Source organism: Choloepus didactylus, chromosome 1 (genome assembly GCF_015220235.1).
Source record: "Choloepus didactylus isolate mChoDid1 chromosome 1, mChoDid1.pri, whole genome shotgun sequence".
Taxonomy (NCBI): Eukaryota; Metazoa; Chordata; class Mammalia; order Pilosa; family Megalonychidae; genus Choloepus; species Choloepus didactylus.
This window is the reverse complement of record NC_051307.1, coordinates 133,759,396-133,782,000: the sequence shown is the minus strand read 5'-3', so window position 1 is coordinate 133,782,000 and position 22,605 is coordinate 133,759,396. Positions and strand designations below refer to the sequence as shown.

The 22,605-nt window shown below is 35.9% G+C and overlaps 1 protein-coding gene across 3 annotated transcripts in view; it reads left to right on the top strand.

Moving 5' to 3' along the window:
* The window catches only part of PPM1L (protein phosphatase, Mg2+/Mn2+ dependent 1L), a 382,513-nt gene that overhangs the window by 218,796 nt on the left and 141,112 nt on the right, over positions 1-22,605 (top strand). For all 3 annotated transcript variants that reach the window (XM_037841562.1, XM_037841578.1, XM_037841571.1), the window contains exon 2: positions 8,360-8,534. In XM_037841562.1, the coding sequence (XP_037697490.1) occupies positions 8,360-8,534 (175 nt within the window). The remainder of the gene's footprint in view (positions 1-8,359; positions 8,535-22,605) is intronic.

The window sequence follows — 22,605 nt, the reverse complement described above, 5'->3', positions numbered from 1 at the left end:
AATTCCATAAAATAGGAGAGGTGGATAGTTTTCAGGCTTACAATTAAATGTTCAAAAGTAAAGTTAATATCTTATATTGTACCTTACCCAATTTTCCCATTATTCGCAATAGCACCACCGTCATCCTTAGCTTCTAGTTTTGCAATATTAAAACCATTTTACATGCTTGTCTTGAAATCCCGTCTGTCACCAAGATTTGCTCATGTACTCTTTCTTTCTTTTCTCATGGGCTTTGCCCTAGGCGCTGTTATATAAAGAAATGACAATAGTATGCATCTTCTTTTTTCAAAAATTGTTTTGAGATTTTTTCTTTTCTAGTCCAAAAGTAGTTGGTGTTTCCTGCTCTGCCACTCACTGGATAGCCAAAGATAAATTACTTAACCTCTCTAAGTCTCCGTTTCCTCATCTATAAAAACCTATTAATGTTGTTGTGAGGATTAAATAAACCAACATATGTAAAGTGTTCAGCACAATACCTAGCACATGGGAAGTGCTCGGTCATTTTTCTATTTATTTTTAGTTTAGAAAATTTGGAAAATATAGAAAACTACAGAGAGAAAAACTAAAAATCATTCATTACTTGGATATAACTAATGATACATATTCATATTATTCAACCAATTTTTTCTCATACAATTAGCCTATAGACTGCTTTGTAACCTACTTCTAAACATGATTTTTTCCCCACATAATTTTATATTCTTTTGTAACATGATTTTTAATGCTGCATTGTATTCCATTGCATGGATATTTCATAGTTTAATTGACCCGTTTCCAGCTGCTAAACAAATTTTTGTTATCATGAACAATACTCTGATAAACCTGCTTTCACACAAGCCTTTGTGCTCATCTTTAATTTTTCCTTAAGATAAATTCCTAGAAAATCAATTGCTAGGAAAAAGGTGTATACTATTTTAAAGTTTTTATTACATTTTTTCATTTGCTGTCCAAAAGATTATTTGATTCATACCCCAATCACAGGATATAAGAAGGCCAGTTTTCCTTTCCTTCAGACTTTTTACTTGTCTTCTTGCTTTGATTGCATTCTTTATCTGTGCACCTGAAACTCAACTCCAAGCACATTCTTCTTCAAACAAGAGTTAATAATTTAATTTACTCCGTAAGTTATTGCAGTTGTTTCCTAACTACCTACAAATCAGAGCTCTCAGGTTTAACAAGGCATTAAGACTTCTCCAGCTGCTAGCTTTCTGTTAATCCTAATTTTATCAACTTTGTTATTTCTCCATGTGAATTCACACTCACTACTTTTTAGATTGCTTTCTTTTCTCCAGAAGGTGCCTCTTACCTCAAAATTGGTCTTTAAACTCTACCAGAATGATTTCTTGATTCTTTTTCTGTCGCCTCTCCCATCTTAATTTCTCTCCCCAGAGGCACTCAGCGCTTAGCGTAGCTTGGTGTTAAATTATACATTAATTTATGTGACAATCCCCTGAATACATCTGCCTGTTGTAATATTGCTTTATAAAATGTTTTCCCGGTATTTCATGTGTTTGTTTTGTTTGCATGCTGACATTGTAAATTCCTTTCCAGTAGAAGTTTGTTCTCCAAGCAGTGTCAAGTCTAATGTGCTTTACTCAGCAGACTCTTAATAAATTGGGGTTGGCTGGCTGACAGGTTTTCTATTTAAGATGAACTGTGAAGCACTTAGCTTTTAAAATATACTTTGCCCCCCCCCCAAATTCTTTCATATATATCGATTATTTCTTAAAGAATGTAACACTGTAATAGCAAATGATTTTTTATCCTATTGACCAGTGTCAGCATCCTACCTACTACGGTCTCAGAATTTAGATTCTTAATCATTCTGCTTTTTTTATCCTCTTCACCCTCTGAGTTCTTTTTACAGAATCTATTCTAGCCCTTTACTGTCTTCCATACTGAAGTTAGCATAGTTAATATAAATGAATGCAAATTCTGTCCGAAGGTGCATTAGGCACCTTTTGTGTCCCACCTCACAAGCTTTTAGCTCACCTTTTTACTCTAGCTGTTGCTGCGGCCACCAGCTTCTCAGGTATAACTAGAGGGAACCACTGACCTATGCATCTTCCACTTTCTGTCTTGGGGCTTCTCCGCCACCACATGGGACACATTTGGAAACCCACTCAGCAGTTCAGATAAACACAAACCTGTACATCCCCGGCAGTTAACTCTTATGACCCAACCCTTAACTCAGATACTCAGTTCTGAGGTACGTTTCACACGACTCTGAGCTCAGAGTGCTCCTTGCAGAAACAAGCCACATTGCCACAGGAATGATCAGCTTGATAATGGACCTTTACATCCTTTCCCTGTTTTATTCATCTCAGCTCCTCTTTTCTGTTCCTTGGGATTACTTCCAAAAATAAACTATCTTATTGCAAGCCTTGGTCTCTAAAAGTGTAGCTGCTGTTTTGGGAGAACTCATCTAAGACAAAAGTGTCTGGAAGGATTTATTTTAATAAGGTTGTTACTAGTTATGGTTGCATTGAAAGTAATTACTGGTGAAACATTACCTTAATAAAGGAGAGGCCTTGTCAGCACTGACAGTTTTTAATCTTAAAACAACTTCTCTTTTCAAACTTCCTATTTAGGACTCCTTTGTTCTCTGGTTGCCAGAGGTTAGGGGTGGGGGAGAATGTGACTCTCAAGGGATAGCAAGAGGAAGATTTTCGGAGTTATGGAACAGTTTTATACATGTGCTAAAATTCATAGAAAGTCAGTTTTATTTTATGTTAATTTAAAAAGTAAAAATTTTAAAGCCTCCTTCATTCCATTGGTTTTTGCTGCAAATCAAACCTCCATTCCTGTTTTGTTCTTTCATCTCAAGTTCAATTAGTTAAATATATGAACACTTACTATGTGTCAGGTACTCTGCAGATATATTAATAGTAATTAACTCATTTAATCCTTGCAACACTCTATGAAGTAGGTGTGCCAGTTTGGATGTATAATGTCCCCCAAAATGACATGTTCTTTAATACAGTCTTGTGGGGGCCAACGTATTAGTGTTGATTAGGTTGGAATCTTTGATTAGGCTGTTTCCATGGAGATGTGACCCACCCAACTGTGGGTAATGCCTTTGATTAGATTATTTCCATGGAGGCATGGCCCCGCCCCTTCAGCATGGGTCTTGATTAGTTTATTGGAGGCCTTCCCAGCTAACAGAGGTTTTCCAGATGCCATCCACCATCCTTCAGTGAAAGAACCCTATTGTTGATGCCTTACCTTGGACACTTCATGGTCTTCAGACTGTAAAGTTGTAACCAAAAAAAAACGCTTTATAAAAGCCAATCCATTTCTGGTATTTTGCATAACGGCAGCATTAGCAAATCAGTACAGTAGGTATTATCATTATCATCACATTGTACAGATGAGGAAAATGACGCAAAAAGAGATATGTAACTTGCCCGAGATCACTGAGTTAATAATTGTTTCTTTAGAAAGCTCTCTCTAGCTAAGCTGTGGAGAATAGACTTGGAGGGGTCTAAACTAGAGGCAGAGAGACCAGTTAAAGAAGCTGGAGGCTGTGGCAGTAAACCAGATCATGGTGTTCTAGTAATCTAGAGCTAGTAATGTAGAAGATGGTGGTCTAAATTAAGTTAGTGGTAATAGAGATGGACAGAAGTGGACAGACTCAAGAGAAATTTAAGAGACAGAATTAACAATATCCTATATGTTTTATTGGATGTTTAAGGCAACACAGTCAGAGAGAAGTCAGTAATAGCACCCATATTTCTTACCTGGGGCAACTGGATGAATGGTGGAACCATTCTCTGAGATAGGAAATTCAAGAGTGAGAAAAGGTTTGGAGTGGGGTGGGGGTGGGAGAAATAATGACTTCCATTTGAATTTGTATAATTTGTTAGAATTGGGTGCTAATGACCATCCAGGATGTTTATGTCAGAAATTTGAAAATTGTTTAATACATTATTATCTTAAACATTTTGAACTCATCAAAGTATCTGTCAAATAAAATATCTATTTTTATAAAATTACATGCAATATACTTGATCTTTAGTATAAGTGTTTTGATCTACTTGGGACTTACCACTAAATCCTCCTGGTTGATTATGTTATTATCAACCAACTTTCTAATTCAAAATAAACACCCTAAATTACAATAACAGCTGTTTATTTGGGGAGGTGAAAAATGTTGAATTGCTTTTTGATAATCTTGAATTAAGATACCATGTGTGTGTATATATATGCATATATATATATATATAATATTCATATAATAAAATGGTAAACCATGTTATGTTGTGGCCTGAATGTCATAACTTTTTGTTTGGAGATAGAAATACCTTCTATCAATAAGAAAACTGGCTTTTTCCAAATTTTGAGAATTATTTAGGATAATTGGAAACTAGCTGAATATACTTAAAATAAAACTTTTAATAATGCACACATTAAATTTATCTGTTAAGCAGAAAGAACATGAAGGAAACACTCTAGAAAGTACTTGGGAATAAACCAAGCAAGAGATGTATAAGGACTATAGAAGAATATTTTTAAAGTAATAAATTTGGAAAATACAAATGAAAAGATATACCATATTGTTCAGTGGAAATTTCAATATTGTAAAGATATCAGTTCTACCCAAAGAAATCTGTAAATTCAATGTAATCCTAAACAGAATCTTAGGAGTATTGTGAAACTTGACAAATTGAAAAGAAATAGAGCTAGATCACTATCTCAGTCCATACACAAAAATAAATTCCAGCTATACTAAAGCTCTAAAGGCAAAATATAAAATATGAAATATTTGAAAATGTAGACAAATAGTTTTATAGTTTTGGGGCGGGAAAGGCCTTTTTAAAGAAGTCACAAAACACAAAAAAGGAAAAGACTGACAGATTTAGCTACATAAAGAATCAAAAGCTTCTCTATGATAGAAAAATACAGTAAGCAAATTAAATAGGCAACTGAAAAAAATATTTGCAGGATATATAATGGGCAAAGGATTAGTTTATAAATCTGTAGAGAGCTCCCACAAATCAATAAGAAAAAGACGCACAAACTCGATAAAAAAGATGAACTATACGAAAAAATAATTCACCGAAGAAGAGATACAAATGACATGAAAAAGGCAGTTTAATAATTAGGAAAAGTACAAGTTAAAAGAGCAATGAAATACTATCTTTTATCAAACAAATTGACATGAACTTGGAGAATCAATAATGTCCAGTGTTGGCAGGGTGTGGAAAGTAGTAGTTCTCACATGTACTCTTGGTAGAAGTAGAAATTGCTTAACCATTTTTGAAAAGCAGTTTAACAGAGCTATCAGACTTTTAAATGAACTTACTTTTGATTTGTCAGCTCCAGAATTAAATGGATTCACTTAGGTTGACTCACATTACCCAAACTCATATGCATCTTAACTATAAACTTCATTTCCCACTTGTTAATTAACAACCAAAAATGTTCCTGTCAGTACTCACATTCCCATGGAGCTGTGCAATGTATTTTTCTCTATAAAAACTACATGACATTACTTGGTAAGCCTGGAATGGAAAAAAAAAAATTATTGGTTACTATCATTATTCTATTCTTTATGATAACAATAAGGAGCCCTTACTACATATCGAACACTGATATTTGACTGCCAGCTCTGATAACCTGATGTACCCATCTCTACAACAGGAGTGTACATTGATGTCTGCTTGCCAGAGACCTCTTTAGAGAGTCCTTGTTTGGACACTGCCAACATTTGCTCCACTGACACACCTTATTTTTGTAGCTTTCATTCCTGAAGAGTCCCTGTTCTGGTTGGCATATTGTTTCTTTTCCCTCATGCAATATTAATATACACAAAGAGACATATAGGATACCTTAATGAATACTCAGATACCCACCATCCAGCTTAAGTAATAAAATATTAACAGTGCAGTTAAAGTTCCCTTCATCTATCTTTAGATTTATTAATTTCTTTGGTCAGGTTTGGGATTTGATTTCACCCTACTTACTTAGCCTGCCACTATTTTATGAATGCTGCTATCTGAATACATTTAGAGCATCACCTCAGTATAAATGTGATTTCTTGAAATATCTTCAAGGAAGTGAATATTGTGCCTACAGTTATTTCCTCCTGTTCCTCTCAAAAATCTTTTCTCAATGGAATGAAGTTTATACATGAAATTGTATTGTTTTATAAATGAAATGCCAAAATATAGCTCCAATTTGGTCAAAGTTATAGGCCCTGTTCAAAGACCTGTATCTTGATTTTAATTATAAAACTAAATTTCATTTCAGCACAAGCAATGAGCACAATTAGAAGGAAATGTATGGTGTGCTTTCAATAATATAGAGTATACCAATTTTTGTGAAATGTGAATTATGGTACTATTTCTTGTGACTTATAGTTATTTCCAATGCAAAAAAAATGAAACAGATTTACACTGAATAGCAAGGTAGTGTGAATTTAAAAATAGTTGTTAGAAGTGGTGGTTTTGCACTAAATGACACTGAATTGTTCATTTTAAAATGGTTAATTTTATGTTATGTGAATTTCACTTCAGTGAAATTGCTTTTTTAAAAGAAGTTGTTCTGCAGTGTGTCTGTTCGTTTTCCATTGTCAGGGGCAAGTTGTTATTAAACTCCAGAATTAAATATGTTGTCCTCATGTAGTAAGTCCATTTACATTTTATGGAATAATTTTATTTGTTCTGCACTAGCTGGCTGGCAGAGAAATGGAACAATGTTTGGTGATAATTTAAAGTTGTAATTTCATCAGCAATTGACTTAGGGAATTTAAATGTAAACCTGGAAATGAAAAGTATTGTGTGCTATGTTTGGCTACTTGGGACTGAAATATAACCTTTCCCCACCACTTCCCAGTGGACTTTTCCTGGGAAGTCAGTTACCATTGTTCTGGCAAATAGTTTTTCATCCTAAATTGTGCTAATATTTAAAGGAAAACTATGATGTTTACAAAGAAACATATTTTAAAGATGATTTTTAAAAAGCACAGTAGTAAGAACATTGAAACAGTACAGAAATGTGGAAGGTGAGTGTTCTCCCCAACTAGATTTTCCTAAGTCTTTTTCCATGCATATGTGATAAATACAATATATATGTATACTTACTTTTTTTATATATACATAAAAAGGATATACTATCCCTGTATTCTGTAACTTTGTTTGTACCTTATGCCTTATACCATATAGTATGGATGTCCTTCCTTGTCAGTACATACAGGCCTATCTCATTTTTTTCAAAGGCTATATTGCATATTATTCTATAAATGAAAAAAACTGAACTCCTGTTGATGAGCATGTGTCTCTGTGTGTGTGTGTTTACTTCAAACTTGTTTTTTACAGCTGTTAGTAAAGGATTAAACAAGCAAACAAACAAAACCAAGCTATGTAGACAGGTCTTCACATTATTCTAGGTCCATACCCCAGAGACAATCTTTGTAAGTTTCTTTTATTTAAGTTTCCTAGTGATTGAGTATCATTTTAAGCAGTATATGTGTACCTCCATTTATTGGTCTATTGACTTTAGACACTGTGTGGGTGATGTAAGACTGCACTGCAAGGAGACACCAAACTCTTGACATTCTCGAGAGATAATGTTAAGAATTTCAGAATTCCCCTGATTCACCCAGGCCCCTCTATCACTTAATTTCTCCCTTAAAATTCATTGAAACTGTGATTCTCAACTGGGATAGAAGAGAGTATGATACCACCCCAGCTCACCAGAAGAACGTATCAGAATCTTTGGGAAGGTTTTTTCTTCCTACTCCCATGTGACGCATGCTTACCTGGTTGAAAATCACTGAATATAATTTTAGAGGTTACTAGTTTGGGTGTGTGTTGTTAAGAATAATAGACATATATATAAAGGCCAAGTGGTAAAACGTTCTTTTTTCAGGTTAAGAACATCTCTGTTTTAGATCGCTTTGTTTTCTATTTACTTCTGTCATCAGCACGAGCAGAGGGTTCTGCTTTCTATTGACTCCGGGAGAGATCCTGCACTAGCACTAAGGTGGTGATGTAGAGGACATCCCATGAGTGAGTTGACTAAGCCTTTGCATTCTAGACAAGGAAAGTCAGATTTGTATCTGGCAAAATTACCACTACGAGGCCTTCAGAGGTCACTTGAAGAGTTCACTCTGAATACTAATTCTGTGAATGCCACATCAAATCCATCATCTTCCACACCTTTAAACCTGATAGAAGACTCTTAGAGATCTGTGATTCTATTTGAAAACCCACCTTACTGGGTGCAATGACAGTGACAGGGACATGCTTTCCAGAGATTTGTTTCCTCAGTGTTTCGAGTTCTCAGCACAACACCTAAGAGTAAGTGAAAAACCTAAGAAGCGAAATACTAACGGGCTTCTCTGTTTTATCTGCAGACTGCAGCTGAATATGTAAAATCTCGACTCCCAGAGACCTTGAAACAGCATCTTCAGGACTATGAGAAAGACAAAGAAAATAGTGTATTGTCTTACCAGACAATCCTTGAACAGCAGATTCTGTCAATTGACCGAGAAATGCTAGAAAAATTGACTGTATCCTATGATGAAGCAGGTATGTTTGCCTTAAATACATACAGACACATCATTTTTTTTTCCTGTGGAAATTTCTTTGTAGACCTTGGTTAAATTTAGGCCCTCTTCTGAGGTAGAAAATTGATGGCAAACTGCATTCGAAGTTACATAATGTGGATTAACAGTAAGTTTCTTCTCTGTAGTTTTGGTATCAAACCTTAACAGGAGATTACTAAAACTGGCTCTTAAATATCAAATCCCCTTTAAATTTTTGCTCTTTTTTAAATGGAATTTTTCTGCCCTTTTATCAACTATGTACTCCTATCGATCTAATCTTTTAAAATGTCATTTCAATTTAGGATATTAGCTGAAAACTTTTACAAGCACTGTTACTCAACTCAAGTACTTTTTTTTTTAATTTCAGAGATTTGCTTTTTTATGTAAAGAGGTACTTTTGTTTTCTTGAAGTTGCAAGCTGAACTTTGTCTTCTTTTCCATTAGCTTCTCAGATGAATGAATCCTAGTCTTAATACCACACCAGAGTTCACTGCCTGCCATAGGTTTATATCCTATCCAAGAGAGGTTACTAATTAAGTCATGGGCAGTCTTCCTTATAACACTATCTTTATCTATTACATAGTCTGTCAGCTAAAACCCAATTTCAGTGAAACCTGACCTGTATAATATTACTTGAAATTATTTACAATCTTTAATAAAATTAAATTTAGCAGAAATATACTGATTAAAATTGTCATATCAGATAATAATAATAATAATGATGATGGAGGAAAAAATTCAAGAAAATAGGTTTCTAATAATCAAATGTTGGTATTATTAATGCCTATTTTAACACAGGAACTTCTGTTTTTATTTCTACAAGGAAGTTGTTAGTATGCATAATATTTTCCCCATCATACTCTAAGCAGTCTCAGTGCTGACATTTGATTTCAAGCTTGAAAAACACAAAGAAGAGCAGATTTTTAGAAAAAGAAAAATCATTATGCTACATCTGCCTAGCCACTAATGTAGTTTTTCCAGTTACTAAGCTGTTCCCACTTAGATTTCATCCTATAACCTCCTTTACATCCCTTTCTGACAGGATCCTCATTTCTAGCCTTGCCCAGAATCTCTCTACTCTCTCTGGTTTTCCTTTGCTTCATTAAGTTTTCTAGACACGTCGGTTTTCTTCTACTGGATGGTTAGTTATTTGGTCTTTGTGTTTGCTTTTAATGTTCTTCACTTTGGAACTCTGGTTTATCCTCCTCTCTCTTCACTCATGGAATAAATTAAGGCTGTGATCAGCCCCAGTCAAAATAATATTTAAATAATCATAGCATCTTAGAGGTCATAGAACTCTATTTTTCTGTCCACTCCCTGCCTTCCTACCATTTTATGATGAAGAAACTGAGACCCATAGATTTGCCCAAAATAACAGAGCCCTACTTAGTGGTAGAGCTCAGACTCCAACCTCCTAATTACTTATCAGTCTGGGTTTTTACCACACTTAATCCAGATTTTCATTCACTCAGTAAGCATTTGTTGAATGCATAGCAATGTGCCAGGCATTTGGAAGAAAGAAGGGCATTGGAAATGTGGGGAGCAATTTGACATGTGGAAAACATAGGTCTTGCTTAAAGTCTAACTGGGGAGTTAAAACACATATTTAGACCTCTGGAGAGAAATCCCATTTTTCAGGAATTTGAGAGCAAGTATACTCCATAATATCCACAAGCTATTGAAATTAAGCTGAAAGGGTGTGGAGAAGAGGAATATTGAAAGTTGGTCAAGTTTTCCATGGAATTCTGAAGAGAAGAGGGACTTGCTCTTTGTGGATGAAGGGGCATGAGTGGGAACGAAGGTGGGAATGGACATCAGTCAAAACCTCCCACGACTCAGTTTTCCCTTCTTCATAAATAATTTCCCACTCACCTGGCCTGTCATGCAGTGGTACACTTATTCACGGCCTTTAGGAACAATTACATTGGCACAGAATTGATCTATCAATAAACTCTACAGCATGAAACAGTGGAAATAACCACAGGATTGAGAGTTAGAATATCTGCAAGTTCCAGGCTTTCTCCTCTGGTTTCATACTGCCGCGATCTTAGCAAAGTAACTTCTTAGAGCCTCTGTTTCTTCATTTATAAAGTTGATCTAATAATATCTTCTAGGGTTATTATGATAAAATATGATCATGCTTGGGGAAATGCTTAAAAATCATATTGCAAATGATAATTAATGCTACTCTCTCCCTGGAGCCAGCTTAAAGTACTCTTAGTGTTTTTCTTGACATGTAGTATTTGGGGAGACAGAGGGAAATCTTGAAAGATGCTCTTCAGAAGCTTTGAGAAGTCAAGCAACATCTGTTTGTTAAACCACTCACTCAGTTTGCCTCTGGTCATCCCTGCATCAGGTGACACAGCGTGGTAGATTTGGTGGAGTCTGTGTATATGTAAGAATGAATCAGTGTCATATGTTGTGAAATCAGAAGGTCACTCTTCTTCTATACCCATTTATTAATGATTTCAGTAAAAGGGGAGAAAATAAAAGATACTGCTATTTAACAAAAAATATTTCATTATAACACAAAGGAATAAACATAAAAAGTTAATATTATCCTCACTTTCAGATATAAGCATCTATGTACTGTGTACAGTGAAGCCTTTGCTTCACTGGCTTAGCATCCCATGCTATCCCAGTTTTGACTTCCTGGCATTCTTGTTTCAGCCCTCCCAGTTTCAGAAAGTGGTTAATTGAAAGATATCCTGTTCTCTAGAGAGGTTAATTTGTCTTTAATGCTCATCTACTGATAAATCAGCCTGAGTTATTTAACAACAGTTACAACTATCCTGGCTTCTAAATTTCTCAAAACCAATTAATGAAAAAGAATTTGTAGACGTTTGTCTAAAAGCATTGGCTCAGACCTTTTCTCCTTCCCTTGCTCTCTCTCACCCTCTCTCTTTGTTCTCTTTTTGCCTTTAAATATATATATGTGTGTGTGTGTGTATGTTTGTATATATGTACATCTTAGTGCTTTACCCATCCAGAATTCAGCTGTCAAGCAAACTACCATACCTGAAATTCAGCAAACAAATGAGAAGTAAGCAGAAGTCACATGTGTGGAACCTTACCATGTCATAGAATTTGTGGACAAGCCCATAAAATGAAGGCTTTAAATTATCACCTAAAATCAATATATTTTTGTATTGTATATCTGATTTTGTATGGACCACTTAGATTATATTTTACAATGTGATATTGTCTTTTCTAAAAACTATTTTTCTGATTTTAAGAGTTTTACACTTTTATTGTAGAAATAAATAGAAATAGGTAGAATAGTATAATAGAATAATATCAGTAGACCTACCATTGTGAACTTTGGGTATATTTCCCTCTAAGCAATTTTAAAATGTATTTGATATCTTGCAGTTTTATATCCTGCTTTTTTTCATTTTAATTATTACATAAGAACTTCTTAGTTCATTGAAACCTCTTCATGTGAAGTTAATTTTAATGACTGCATGCTGTTCTATTCTTTGAAAGTACCTTTACTAAACATTTTCCTACATTGGACATTTACATTTTGTCTTTGGTTTTGCTCTGTTTTTATAAATAATGCTGCAGTAAATATGGTGTGCATTTGTCTGCATTTCATATTGCTCTATAGAATAGACTTCAGAAGACAACAGTTTAGAATTAGAATTAGAATGTAGGGCAAGGGGAAATACTTAGAGAAGCACCACTGGGAGCAGCAAGGAATAGGAGCAAAGAGTAAGCAAAAAATCTATAAAAAGCAGTTATTAGATCCCCAAAATTGCACGCACTCTAACTGTTTGCAGATTGTGTATTAAGGGTCAACATTGTTGATCTTTATAATGGTGACTTTGATTCATAGAGAAAAGATTCAATAATGTTTATCTCACTCTGTATATAACAAGTTGAAATGTGTAAAACAGTTTAGAAAGATTTTCATCCAAAATGGATTCTTTTTAAAGTTTTGGTGATTACAGGAGTAAAGAGGTTTTGTGGTATAATCCAAAGACCCAGATTCTGTTCCTTGGTCTGCTGCCAGCCAGATATGTGACATTAAGCAAGTCATTAAACCTTTTTAAAGTCCATTTTCCTGTAAGCTGAAGGAACAAACAGGATATCATTGATGCCTTTCAGTTCTAAACTATGATTCTGGTCGCTTGACAATGGAAAACTCAGGTAGCCATAGTTTCTCCAATGTTGCATTTAACTATGGATTTTCTGCTTGCTCTTTCACCTTTCTCCTCTCTCCTCAGACAACTCACATAATCTGTACATAATATCTACTAAAAGAAGACCATCACTCAGCTTTCCTAGCATCTGCACATGAATATACCTAGGTATACATTTGTTGGTGGAATGGGGAGTGTGACTGTATGAGCCAAGCAAAACTAGGTTTTAGAAGATGAGGTTCTGAGCCATCATTCATGGAAGCTCATTAAGATAGCTTAGATCCTTTTAGTAGCATTTACTCATGTTAAACAAAATACAAAGTAAGAAGTAAGGTATGCTTTGCATTTGACCTAATATTTTTATTTGAATCAAAGTACAAGTTCATACACTTTTCAATACATTGGACTTAGCATAGAGAGCTTTTGAAGGAAAGCAGAAACATGATTTGAGAAGAGACGTAAAGAGCATTTCATACTCTCTCAGTGAACATAACTTCCTTAAATATTCATTAAAATACTGGAACAGGAAATCTTTGCTCACATTATTTTTATGCTAATGTATTAATGTTTCTGTAAATATTCTGCTCTCTTTTTTTAAGTTTTTTTAAGTTTGGACACGAACTTACATGCTCTCTTGTTAATGATATGTTTTGTGTTTAGGGGAATTGTGAGGAGAGTAGGCCTGTTTATTTGAGAGTTTGGGGGAATTGTGAGGAGAGTAGGCCTGTTTATTTGAGAGTTCTTGAGAACTCCAAGCTGTGGGAGCAGGAGGAGTCTGGAAAAAGAGGAGTGGAGCCCTGTGTACTTTTCCCTTTGGGAAAAGCTAAGTGTACCTGTAGTGGGTGGAACGCCTAATAGTGGTAACATCTTTGATAGTTGCCTAAGTTGCTGTTTAGATATCCTCTTTCTCAGAGGTAAACCAAAGGCCAGCGAGGACTTTCTTGTCCTTATAATTCACTAGAAACCCATACAGCTTTCCAATGAGTATATGTTTCTGCCACATAAAAAGAGTGCTTACAAGTAGAAAGTGAACCAGATAGTACAAGTGAGAAAAGGAGAACTCAACTGGCTGTTTATTTTATTCATTTGGGCACCAGCCGAAGCTGGTGACCTGCAGATCCATTTGTAAGAGTCAGGCAATCACATACTTCTTTCCCAATGGAGGTGAAAAAGAAGGAACTACATTAATTTTTCAGTCTTTACTTTATGATTCCCTGATGCCGCTCTATATTGGAAATTCCTAGGAGCTGGCCCAAGCAAAGCTACCTGCTATGAGAAACACCTCAAGCACTATAATGTACTTTTTGGAGAGAGAGCTTTTGAAAAAGGGTGGGAGAATGTTCTGTAAGCAATTTAGAAAATAGCTGGAGAATTACCTCCTGTTGAGCTTATTTTATTCTTCTTAAAATAGATGGTACCTAAAAGTACATCCATGTTTTAATTGATCCATTAGTGTCATAGTGATCAGTGATTTCAAAAGGAAAACTACTTGCTGTCTTGGCAAAAAAAAATTGAACACACACCCAGAAACCAAATCCAGGAAAGAAAGTGTGAATTATTTAGGGCCCTTTCAGGTTTTCTGGGAACATAAAAAATGCAGTAAAGGATTTTCAGAAGTTTTTCACTCTAACAAATACATGAATTTCTCAGTGTGTTTCTCAAACAGGTCCCAAAGGAACAGGTGACCCTTGGTTTCCTTACTTTATTTCTTCAATCAGGAGCCCATTTCTGGGCTCAAAAAGATATTCTCACCATGGGCTTGCTGACAGGAATTGGAGAATTTGGAAGGAAGAGAAAAACAGGGACCCAAAAGAAACTTATAAAGAGAAGTTCAATTGGCTGTGCAAATTCTGATACCAAATTTTAATAATTATCCCCTTGGCAGTTTGGAAATACCCAAAATGTGATTCAAGAGCCCTGGGGTCTGCTACTGTGTCTGTGGTGAGACACATCCCCTCTATTTGCTTGGCTTCTTCAATTGTAAAATAAGACTGGATTATATATTTTCTTAAATCTCTTACAGCTTTAACACTGTGTGATTCTGTCTTCAGTTCATTTAACATTCATTGGTTCATTAGTTTAGTCATTCAGTAAACATTGATACATTGATAGAGCACCTATGAGCCAGGCATGGTGCCTGCCACTGGAGATGCCCAGAGGACCGTTCACTCCAAATGCAGCATGTGCATGTATGTGTGTGTTTGGGGAGGGGGTGGAAGGAAGATGATCGAAGAGAAAAATAACTAGAGTACAATGGAATCAGGAGGGTGTGCTGTGGAGGGTGTGCTGAGCCATAGAAGCTCAGAGGTAGACGGAATCATGTTTAGGACTGGAAAAGAGATCTTAAATAAATCAGAAAATCAAATGAGAAATTATAAGTCTCTTGAGCTATTCATCTTGAATTTTAATGTCAGTTGCATTTTTAAAGACAGGCTAATTGTAAGGAATGCATTCTTTTGCAACTGTGGTTATGTGCCAGTGTCTTATACATATGTATTCTCAACTAATGCCATAGAATTATCTACCATATTGCACATGATGCTTTCCAACTAGTATGTTTACATTTTAAATTAATATGTCATCAGCATTGCCTGTTTGCTTATATAGTTTATGAAATCTCAAAAAAGGAAAAATGATAATTCAGATTGAATCTTATAAAAGAGGTATCATAGGGGAGTTATTAAAACAAATTGCATTTACAACTTCATTTTACTTTTTCTTTTCCCCATGATTATTTTTAAAGCAGTTTTATTGAGATATATTCACATACCATACAATCCATCCAAATTAGACTGTCAGTGACTTTTAGTATAATCACAGAGTTGTACATTCATCACCACAATCAATTTTAGAGCATTTTAATTACTCCAAAAAGGATAATCACATACATCTTAGCAGTCACTCTCAATCCCTCTGTCCTTCCCAGTTCTATATAACTACTAATCTAATTGTCTCTATAGATTTATTTATATTTACATTTTATAGAAATGGAATAATACAATATGTAGTACTTTGTGTCTTGTTTCTTTCACTCACATAATGTTTTTTAAAAAATTATTATTTTTTTAATTAGAGAAGTTGTAGGTTTACAGGAAAGTCATGTAAAAAAGAGAATGCTCCCATATACCCTCCTTTTGTTGACACTTTGCATTAGTATGGTACCTTTCTTACAACTGATGAAAGAATATTAAAAGTTACTGTTAACTATAGTCCATAGTTTACATTAGGTGGGATTTTTTATTTGCCACCCTATTATTAACCTCTTGTAACAGTGTCATACATTTGTTATAATTCATGAAATAAAATTCTTATATTTGTATTATTAATCACAGTTCATTGTCCACAACAGGGTCCACTGTTATACAGTCCCATGTTTTATGTCTAAGTTTCCTTCTGCTAATGTACATGACCCAAAACTTCCCCTTTCAACCACATTTGCAAAAATAGTTCAGCACTGTTAATTATACTCACAATAGTGTGCTACCATCACCACAATCCATTTCCAAAAATTTACAATCATCCTAAATAGAAATTCTGCACAAATTGAGCATTAGCTCCCCATTCGCTATCAGCATTCTATCCTCTGGTAACCTATATTCTAGATTCTAAGTCTTATGAGTTTGCTTATTATAATTAGTTCTTATCAGTGGGATCATAAAATATTTGTCCTTTTGTTTCTGGCTTATTTCACCAACATAATATCCTGAAGGTTCACCCATGTTGTCACATGCATCAGGACTTCAATCCTTCTTACAGCTGAATAAAATTCCATTATATGTATATACCACATTTTGTTTATCTATTCATTGGTTGCTTCCGTCTTTTGGCAATTGTTAATAATGCCACTAAGAACATCAGTGTGCAAATGTGCGTTTGGGTCCCTCTTTCAGTTCTTCTGGGAATATACCTAGTAGCAGAATTGCCGGATCATATGGCAATTCTGTATGTAACTTCCTGAGGAACTGCCAAACTGTCCACAGTGGCTGCATCATTTTACATTCCCACCAGCAGTGAATGAGTGTTCCTATTTCTCCACATCCTCTCCAACTCTTATTTAAAGAAACAGTTTTCTGTTTATTTAATAGTGGTCATTCTAGTAGGTGTGAAATGATATCTCGTGGTTTTGCTTTCCATTTCCCTAATAGCTAGTGATGTTGACCATCTTCTCATGTGCTTTTTAGCCGTTTGTATTTCCTCTTGGAAAGTCTTTTGCCTCTGTTCAAGTCTTTTGCCCATTTTTAAATTGGGTTGTTGGTCTTTTTATTGCTGAGTTGTAGGATTTCTTTATATAATGTCATTATATAAAAATATTGAACCCTTTTCAGATATGTGGTTTCCAGATATTTTCTCCCATTGGATAGGTTGCCTTTTCACTTTCTGACAAAGTCCTTTGAAGCACAAAAGTTTTTAATTTTGAGGAGGTCCCATTTATCTATTTTTTCTTTCATTTCTTGTGCTTGGATGTAAAGTCAAAGAAACCATTGTCTACCACCAGATCTTGAAGTTGCTTCCCTGTGTTTGCTTCTGAAAGTTTTATGGCCCTGGTTCATATATTTAGGTCTTTGATCCATTTTAAGTTGATTTTTATATTAAGTGTGAAATAGGGGTTCTCTATCATTCTTTTGCATATGGATATCCAGTTGTCACAGCTCCATTTGTTCAAGAGACTATTCTGTCTCAGTTGGTGGACTTGACAGCTTTGTGAAATACCAGTTGGCCCTAGATGTGAGGATCTATTTCTGAACTCTCAATTCAATTCCAGTGGTCAATGTATCTATCTTTATTGCCAATACCATGCTGTTTTGACCACTATAGTTTTGTAATATCCTTTAAAGTCAGGAAGAGTGAGTCCTCCAACTTCAGTCTTCTTTTTTGAAGATGTTTTTGGCTATTTGGAAACCTTACTGTTCCAAATAAATTTGATAATTGACTTTTCCATTTCTGTGAAGTAGGCTGTTGGATTTTTTTTTTTTTTTAATGTTGAATCTGTAAATGAATTTGGGTAGAATTGACATCTTAACAATTTTTTAGTCTTCCAGTCCATGAACACAGGATGTCCTTCCATTTATTTAGGTCTTCTTTAATTTCTTTAAGCAGTGTTTTGTGGTTTTCTTTGTACACGTCCTTTACATCCTTGGATAAATTTATTCCTAGGTATTTGTTTCTTTTAGTTACTATTGTAAATGGATTTTTTTTCTTGATTTCCTCCTCAGATTGCACATTACTAGTGTACAGAAATACTACTGATTTTGAGGTGTTGATCTTGTATCCCGCCACTTTGAACTCATTTATTAGCTCTAGTAGCTTTGTTGTAGATTTTTCATGACTTTCTAAATATAGGATCATGTCATCTGCAAATATTGAAAGTTTTACTTCTTCCTTTCCAATTTGGATGTCTTTTATTTCTTTTCCTTGCCTAATTGCTCTGGCAAGAGTTTCCAGGGCAATGTAGAATAACAGTGGTGGCAGTGGGCATCCTTGTTTTGTTCCAGATCTCAGAGGAAAAGCTTTCAGTCTTTCACCATTCAGTATGATTTTAGCTGTGGGTTTTACTTATATGTTCTTTATCATGTTGAGGAAATTTCCTTCTATTTCTATCCTTTGAAGTGTTTTTATCAGTAAAGGACTTGGATTTTGTCAAATACCTTTTCTGTGTAAACTGAGATGATCATGTGATTTTTCCCCTTTGATTTGTTATTATGATATTTTACGTTAATTGATTTTCTTGTGTTAAACCACCTTTGCATACCTTGGATAAAACCCTCTTGATCATGGTGTATAATTCTTTTGATGTGCTGTTGGATTCTATTTGCAAGTATTTTGTTGAGGATTTTTGCAACTATATTCATAAGAGAAATTGGTCAGGAATTGTCTCTTCTTGTAGTATCTTTATCTGGCTTTGGTGTTAGGGTGATATTGGTGTTATAGAATGAGTTAGGTGGTGTCCTCTCCTCTTAAAGTCTATTTCGTCCAATATTAGTGAACAATTAGCTCTTTTTTAGTTACTGTTTGTGCTAGTTTGAAACTGTTATGTACCCCAGGAAAGGCCATGTTCTTTTAATCCAGTCTTGTGGATGCAGACTTACTGTGGTGGACCCTTTTGATAAGCAATACTTACTTCAATCATTATATAGTCTTTGTTTTTTATATGCCGTATCTTATTATTGTCTCTCAGTAGTTACCGTACTGATAATCTTCATTTCTGCACTCTCCTCCAAGCCTCTCTCTCCTGTCTTTTCCTTTCAGCCTGCACAACTCCTTTTAGTATATATTGTAGGGCACGTCTCTTATTGACAAACTCTTGCAGTTTCTGTTTATCAATAACTCCCTTTAGTATTTATTGTAGGGCAGGTCTCTTATTGACAAACTCTTGCAGTTTCTGTTTATCAATGAATGTTTTAAACTTCCTCTCAGTTTTGAAGGACAGTTTTGCTGGATAAAGAATTCTTGGCTGATGGTATTTCTCTTTTAGTACCTTAAAAATATCATACCACTGCCTTCTTGCCTCCATGGTGTCTGACGGGAAATCAGGACTTAGTCTTATTGTGGTTCCCTGTATGTGACAATTCGCTTTTCTCTTAATGCTTTCAAGATTTTCTCTTTATCTTTGTCATTTGACTTTCTAATTAGCATGTGTCTCAGAGTAGGTCTGTTAGGATTTATTCTGTTGTACTTCTTGGACATGTATATTTATGTCTTTCACAAGAGTTGGGAAATTTTCGGCCATTATTTCAACTGTTCTTTCTGCCCCTTTTCCCTTCTCTTCTTCTGGGACACTGATGATGTGTATGTTTGTGCACTTCATGTTGTCATTCCAATCCCTGTGACCCTTGACCCTGCTCATTTTTTTTCTATTCTTTTCTCTAACTTTTTTTTCTGTCTGTAAGATTTTGATTGTCCTGTCTCCTAGTTTGCTAATTCTTTCTTCTGCCTGTTCAAATATGCTGTTGTATGCCTCTAGTGCATTTTTAATCTCTATTGTGCCTTTCATTTCCATAATTTCTGATATGTTTCTTTTTATACTTTCAGGTTCTTCTTTATGCTCACCCACTATCTTCTTAATATCCTTTATTTCTTTAGCCATATTTTCCTTCATCTCCTTGAATTGACTTAGAAGATTTGTTTGAACATCTTTGATTAGTTGCTCCAAATTCTTTGTCTCCTCCGGTTTTAATTTGTTCCTTTGACTGGGCCTGTCTTCCTATTTCTTAGTATGGCTTGTAATTTTTTGCTGATTTATAGGCATCTCATTATCTTGATGAGTTTACTCTGAAGGTCAGTTTCTCTCTCTTGCCTATGGTTTTATTGTTGATTGGCTTTATGTTAAAGTTCTTCTTTGACACTTGGTTCAACTTATTCTAGACCTTTAGAATTGCCCATGTTTAAATGATCAGATTTTTTTTTCAGCCCTTTTTCATCTGATTCTTGCCGTGGATATGCAGTATAGTTTTTAAGATTGTAGTATTGTGTAATTGTTTAACGCCCCGGAGAAAGCTTCCTTTCCTGTGTTCCTTCTCTGGGAATCTTGATCTATTCTGTTTATTTTTGTTTTGCTTCTATATATTTTTTTACATTCCTCTAGCTGCTTTTCCTAGAGGGCAAATCCCAGGAGGAGGGTCACCCCAGTGAGGACTTTTGCAAATCAGTATTTCTCAAGCAAAACAGGGCCAGGGACCCAGGGAGGGGTGCAGACCAGCTCCAAAGAGCCCTGGGGAGAGGGTCAGGAAAGATGATGTCTCCCTGAAGCTGTGCTTTCCTGACCTGCCCAGCATATGGCACCCTTCAGTAAACTGTTCTCCACAGCCCCAAGGAGGTACTGCCTTCTCCCCTGTCGGGGGTGGGGTTAAGACAGTGGCCATGGCTCTCCCTGTCCGGGGCAGGCAAAGACAGCAGCTCAGAGCCAGCATCCACCTATCAAAAACCATGATCAATGCTCAGCCCTTTTCTTGGGGAATGTGCTGGTTTGAATGTATTATGTCCCCCAGAAAAAGCCATATTCTTTGATGCAATCTTGTGGGGCAGACATATTAGTGGGAATTAAGTTGAAACGTTTGGATTAGGTTGTTTGCATGGAAATGTGCCCCACCCAACTGAAGGTGATAACTGATGAGATATTTCCATGGAGGCGTGGTCCCACCCATTCAGGGTGGGCCTTGATCAGTGGAGCCATATAAATGAGCAGACAAACAGAAGGAACTCAGTGCAGCTGTGAGTGACATTTTGAAGAGGAGCTACAGCCAAGAGGGACACTTTGAAGAAAGCACAGGAGCTGAGAGAGGAGCTGCAGATGAGAGACAGTTTGAAGACAGCATTGAAAGCAGATTCTTGCTTCGGAGAAGCTGAGAGAGGACAAATATCCCAAGTGCAACTAAGAGTGACATTTTTGAGGAGCTGCAGCCTAGAGAGGAATGTCCTGGGAGAAAGCCATTATGAAACCAGAACTTTGGAGCAGATGCCAGCCACATACCTTCCCAGCTAACGGAGGTTTTCCGTACACCATTGGCCATCCTCCAGTGAAGGTACCCAATTGCTGATGTGTTGCCTTGGACACTTTATGGCCTTAAGACTGTAACTGGGTAACCAAATAAACCCCCTTTCATAAAAGCCAATCCATCTCTGGTGTTTTGCATTCTGGCAGCGTTAGCAAACTAGAACAGGGAAGAAGACTTCCAGGTCCTTCTCTGTCCACAGCAACCAGCCAGAGACCAGATCCCAAGGCGTTGTGCCTTGAGAGTGGAGGATGGGTGCTGGCAGCCATGCAGAGTGAACTACTCACACTATTTTACCTTCAGGTTCTCAGCTCTTCCTCCTGCTCTTTCGTGGATGCTGTATAATGTTCCACTGGCCTCCAGAGCCTCAGAACATGTTTCAGACAGTTATTGCCTGTTTTTGGAGGAGGAGCGAGTCCTGGAGCTCTTTACTCTGGTCTCTTCCCCAGAAGCTCCCCTCGTTTTACTTTTTAATAGAAAGTGTCATAGTCACTCTGAAAATACTTTTATCCAAGTTTTGTGGTGAGCAAAGTAAAATTTTTAATTTAAGAGAACTTTAGTGAGAATTTTGGAAACCACAGTCTAACCCAGATATTTATAATCAGGAAGTGCCACCTCCAGTGAAGAAACATTTGAACTGGAATTGTGTTTATCATTCTAATCAAGTTGTTATTGTTTACCACAAGGGAAGTAATATTACTCCCTGTCTCTGAAGTAGTGTTTGATTACAAGGACTGAAGAAAATGTGTACACTTCATGAAAAATAATTGTACCAGGTGGTCACAATTTAGAGTGTGTTGGCTGGCCAGACAGGACACTGATGCTATCTGTATCTCTTCCTGTCTGTATTTTCTGTTTGTAACCAACATCTTGTAGACCTTGTTAGAATGCTTGTAATAAATTTTTATGGGAGCCAAGTTAATGTTAAGGCCTTCAGTTTGTAGGGCAAAATAGGATCGTTTTTAAAGCACCAAGTTTTCTAATATACTGTGATTGTCCGTTTGTAGTACTGAGATGTAAGCAAAATGTATCCTCTGGCTGACTTTCAGACATGGAAGATCTGTAATCATAGGCAGCTGGGCTGCTGCTTAATGTCGTTTTGCAAGAATGCTAAGTTTAATCTTTGGGAGCTACTAGACACTCTGAAATTTCATTTGGTAAATTGCCTCCTGAAAGGTGCTGTTTTCAAACCACCTTCTAGTGCCCAGAGGCATTCTCTTTGTGTTTCTTTAGCTAATGCTCCTGTCTCAAGGCCATGTGTCTTAGACCATCTCTGGTGAGGCTGATTTGATGAAGAGTTTCTGTAATATACCCTCAAGAAGCACCTGGAAGTGCTCTTGTAGTTCTATAATCAGTCCAAGGGAACCATAAAACAACTACGGAGAAATCACTAGGACAAACACTGTTCATTCAACAAACA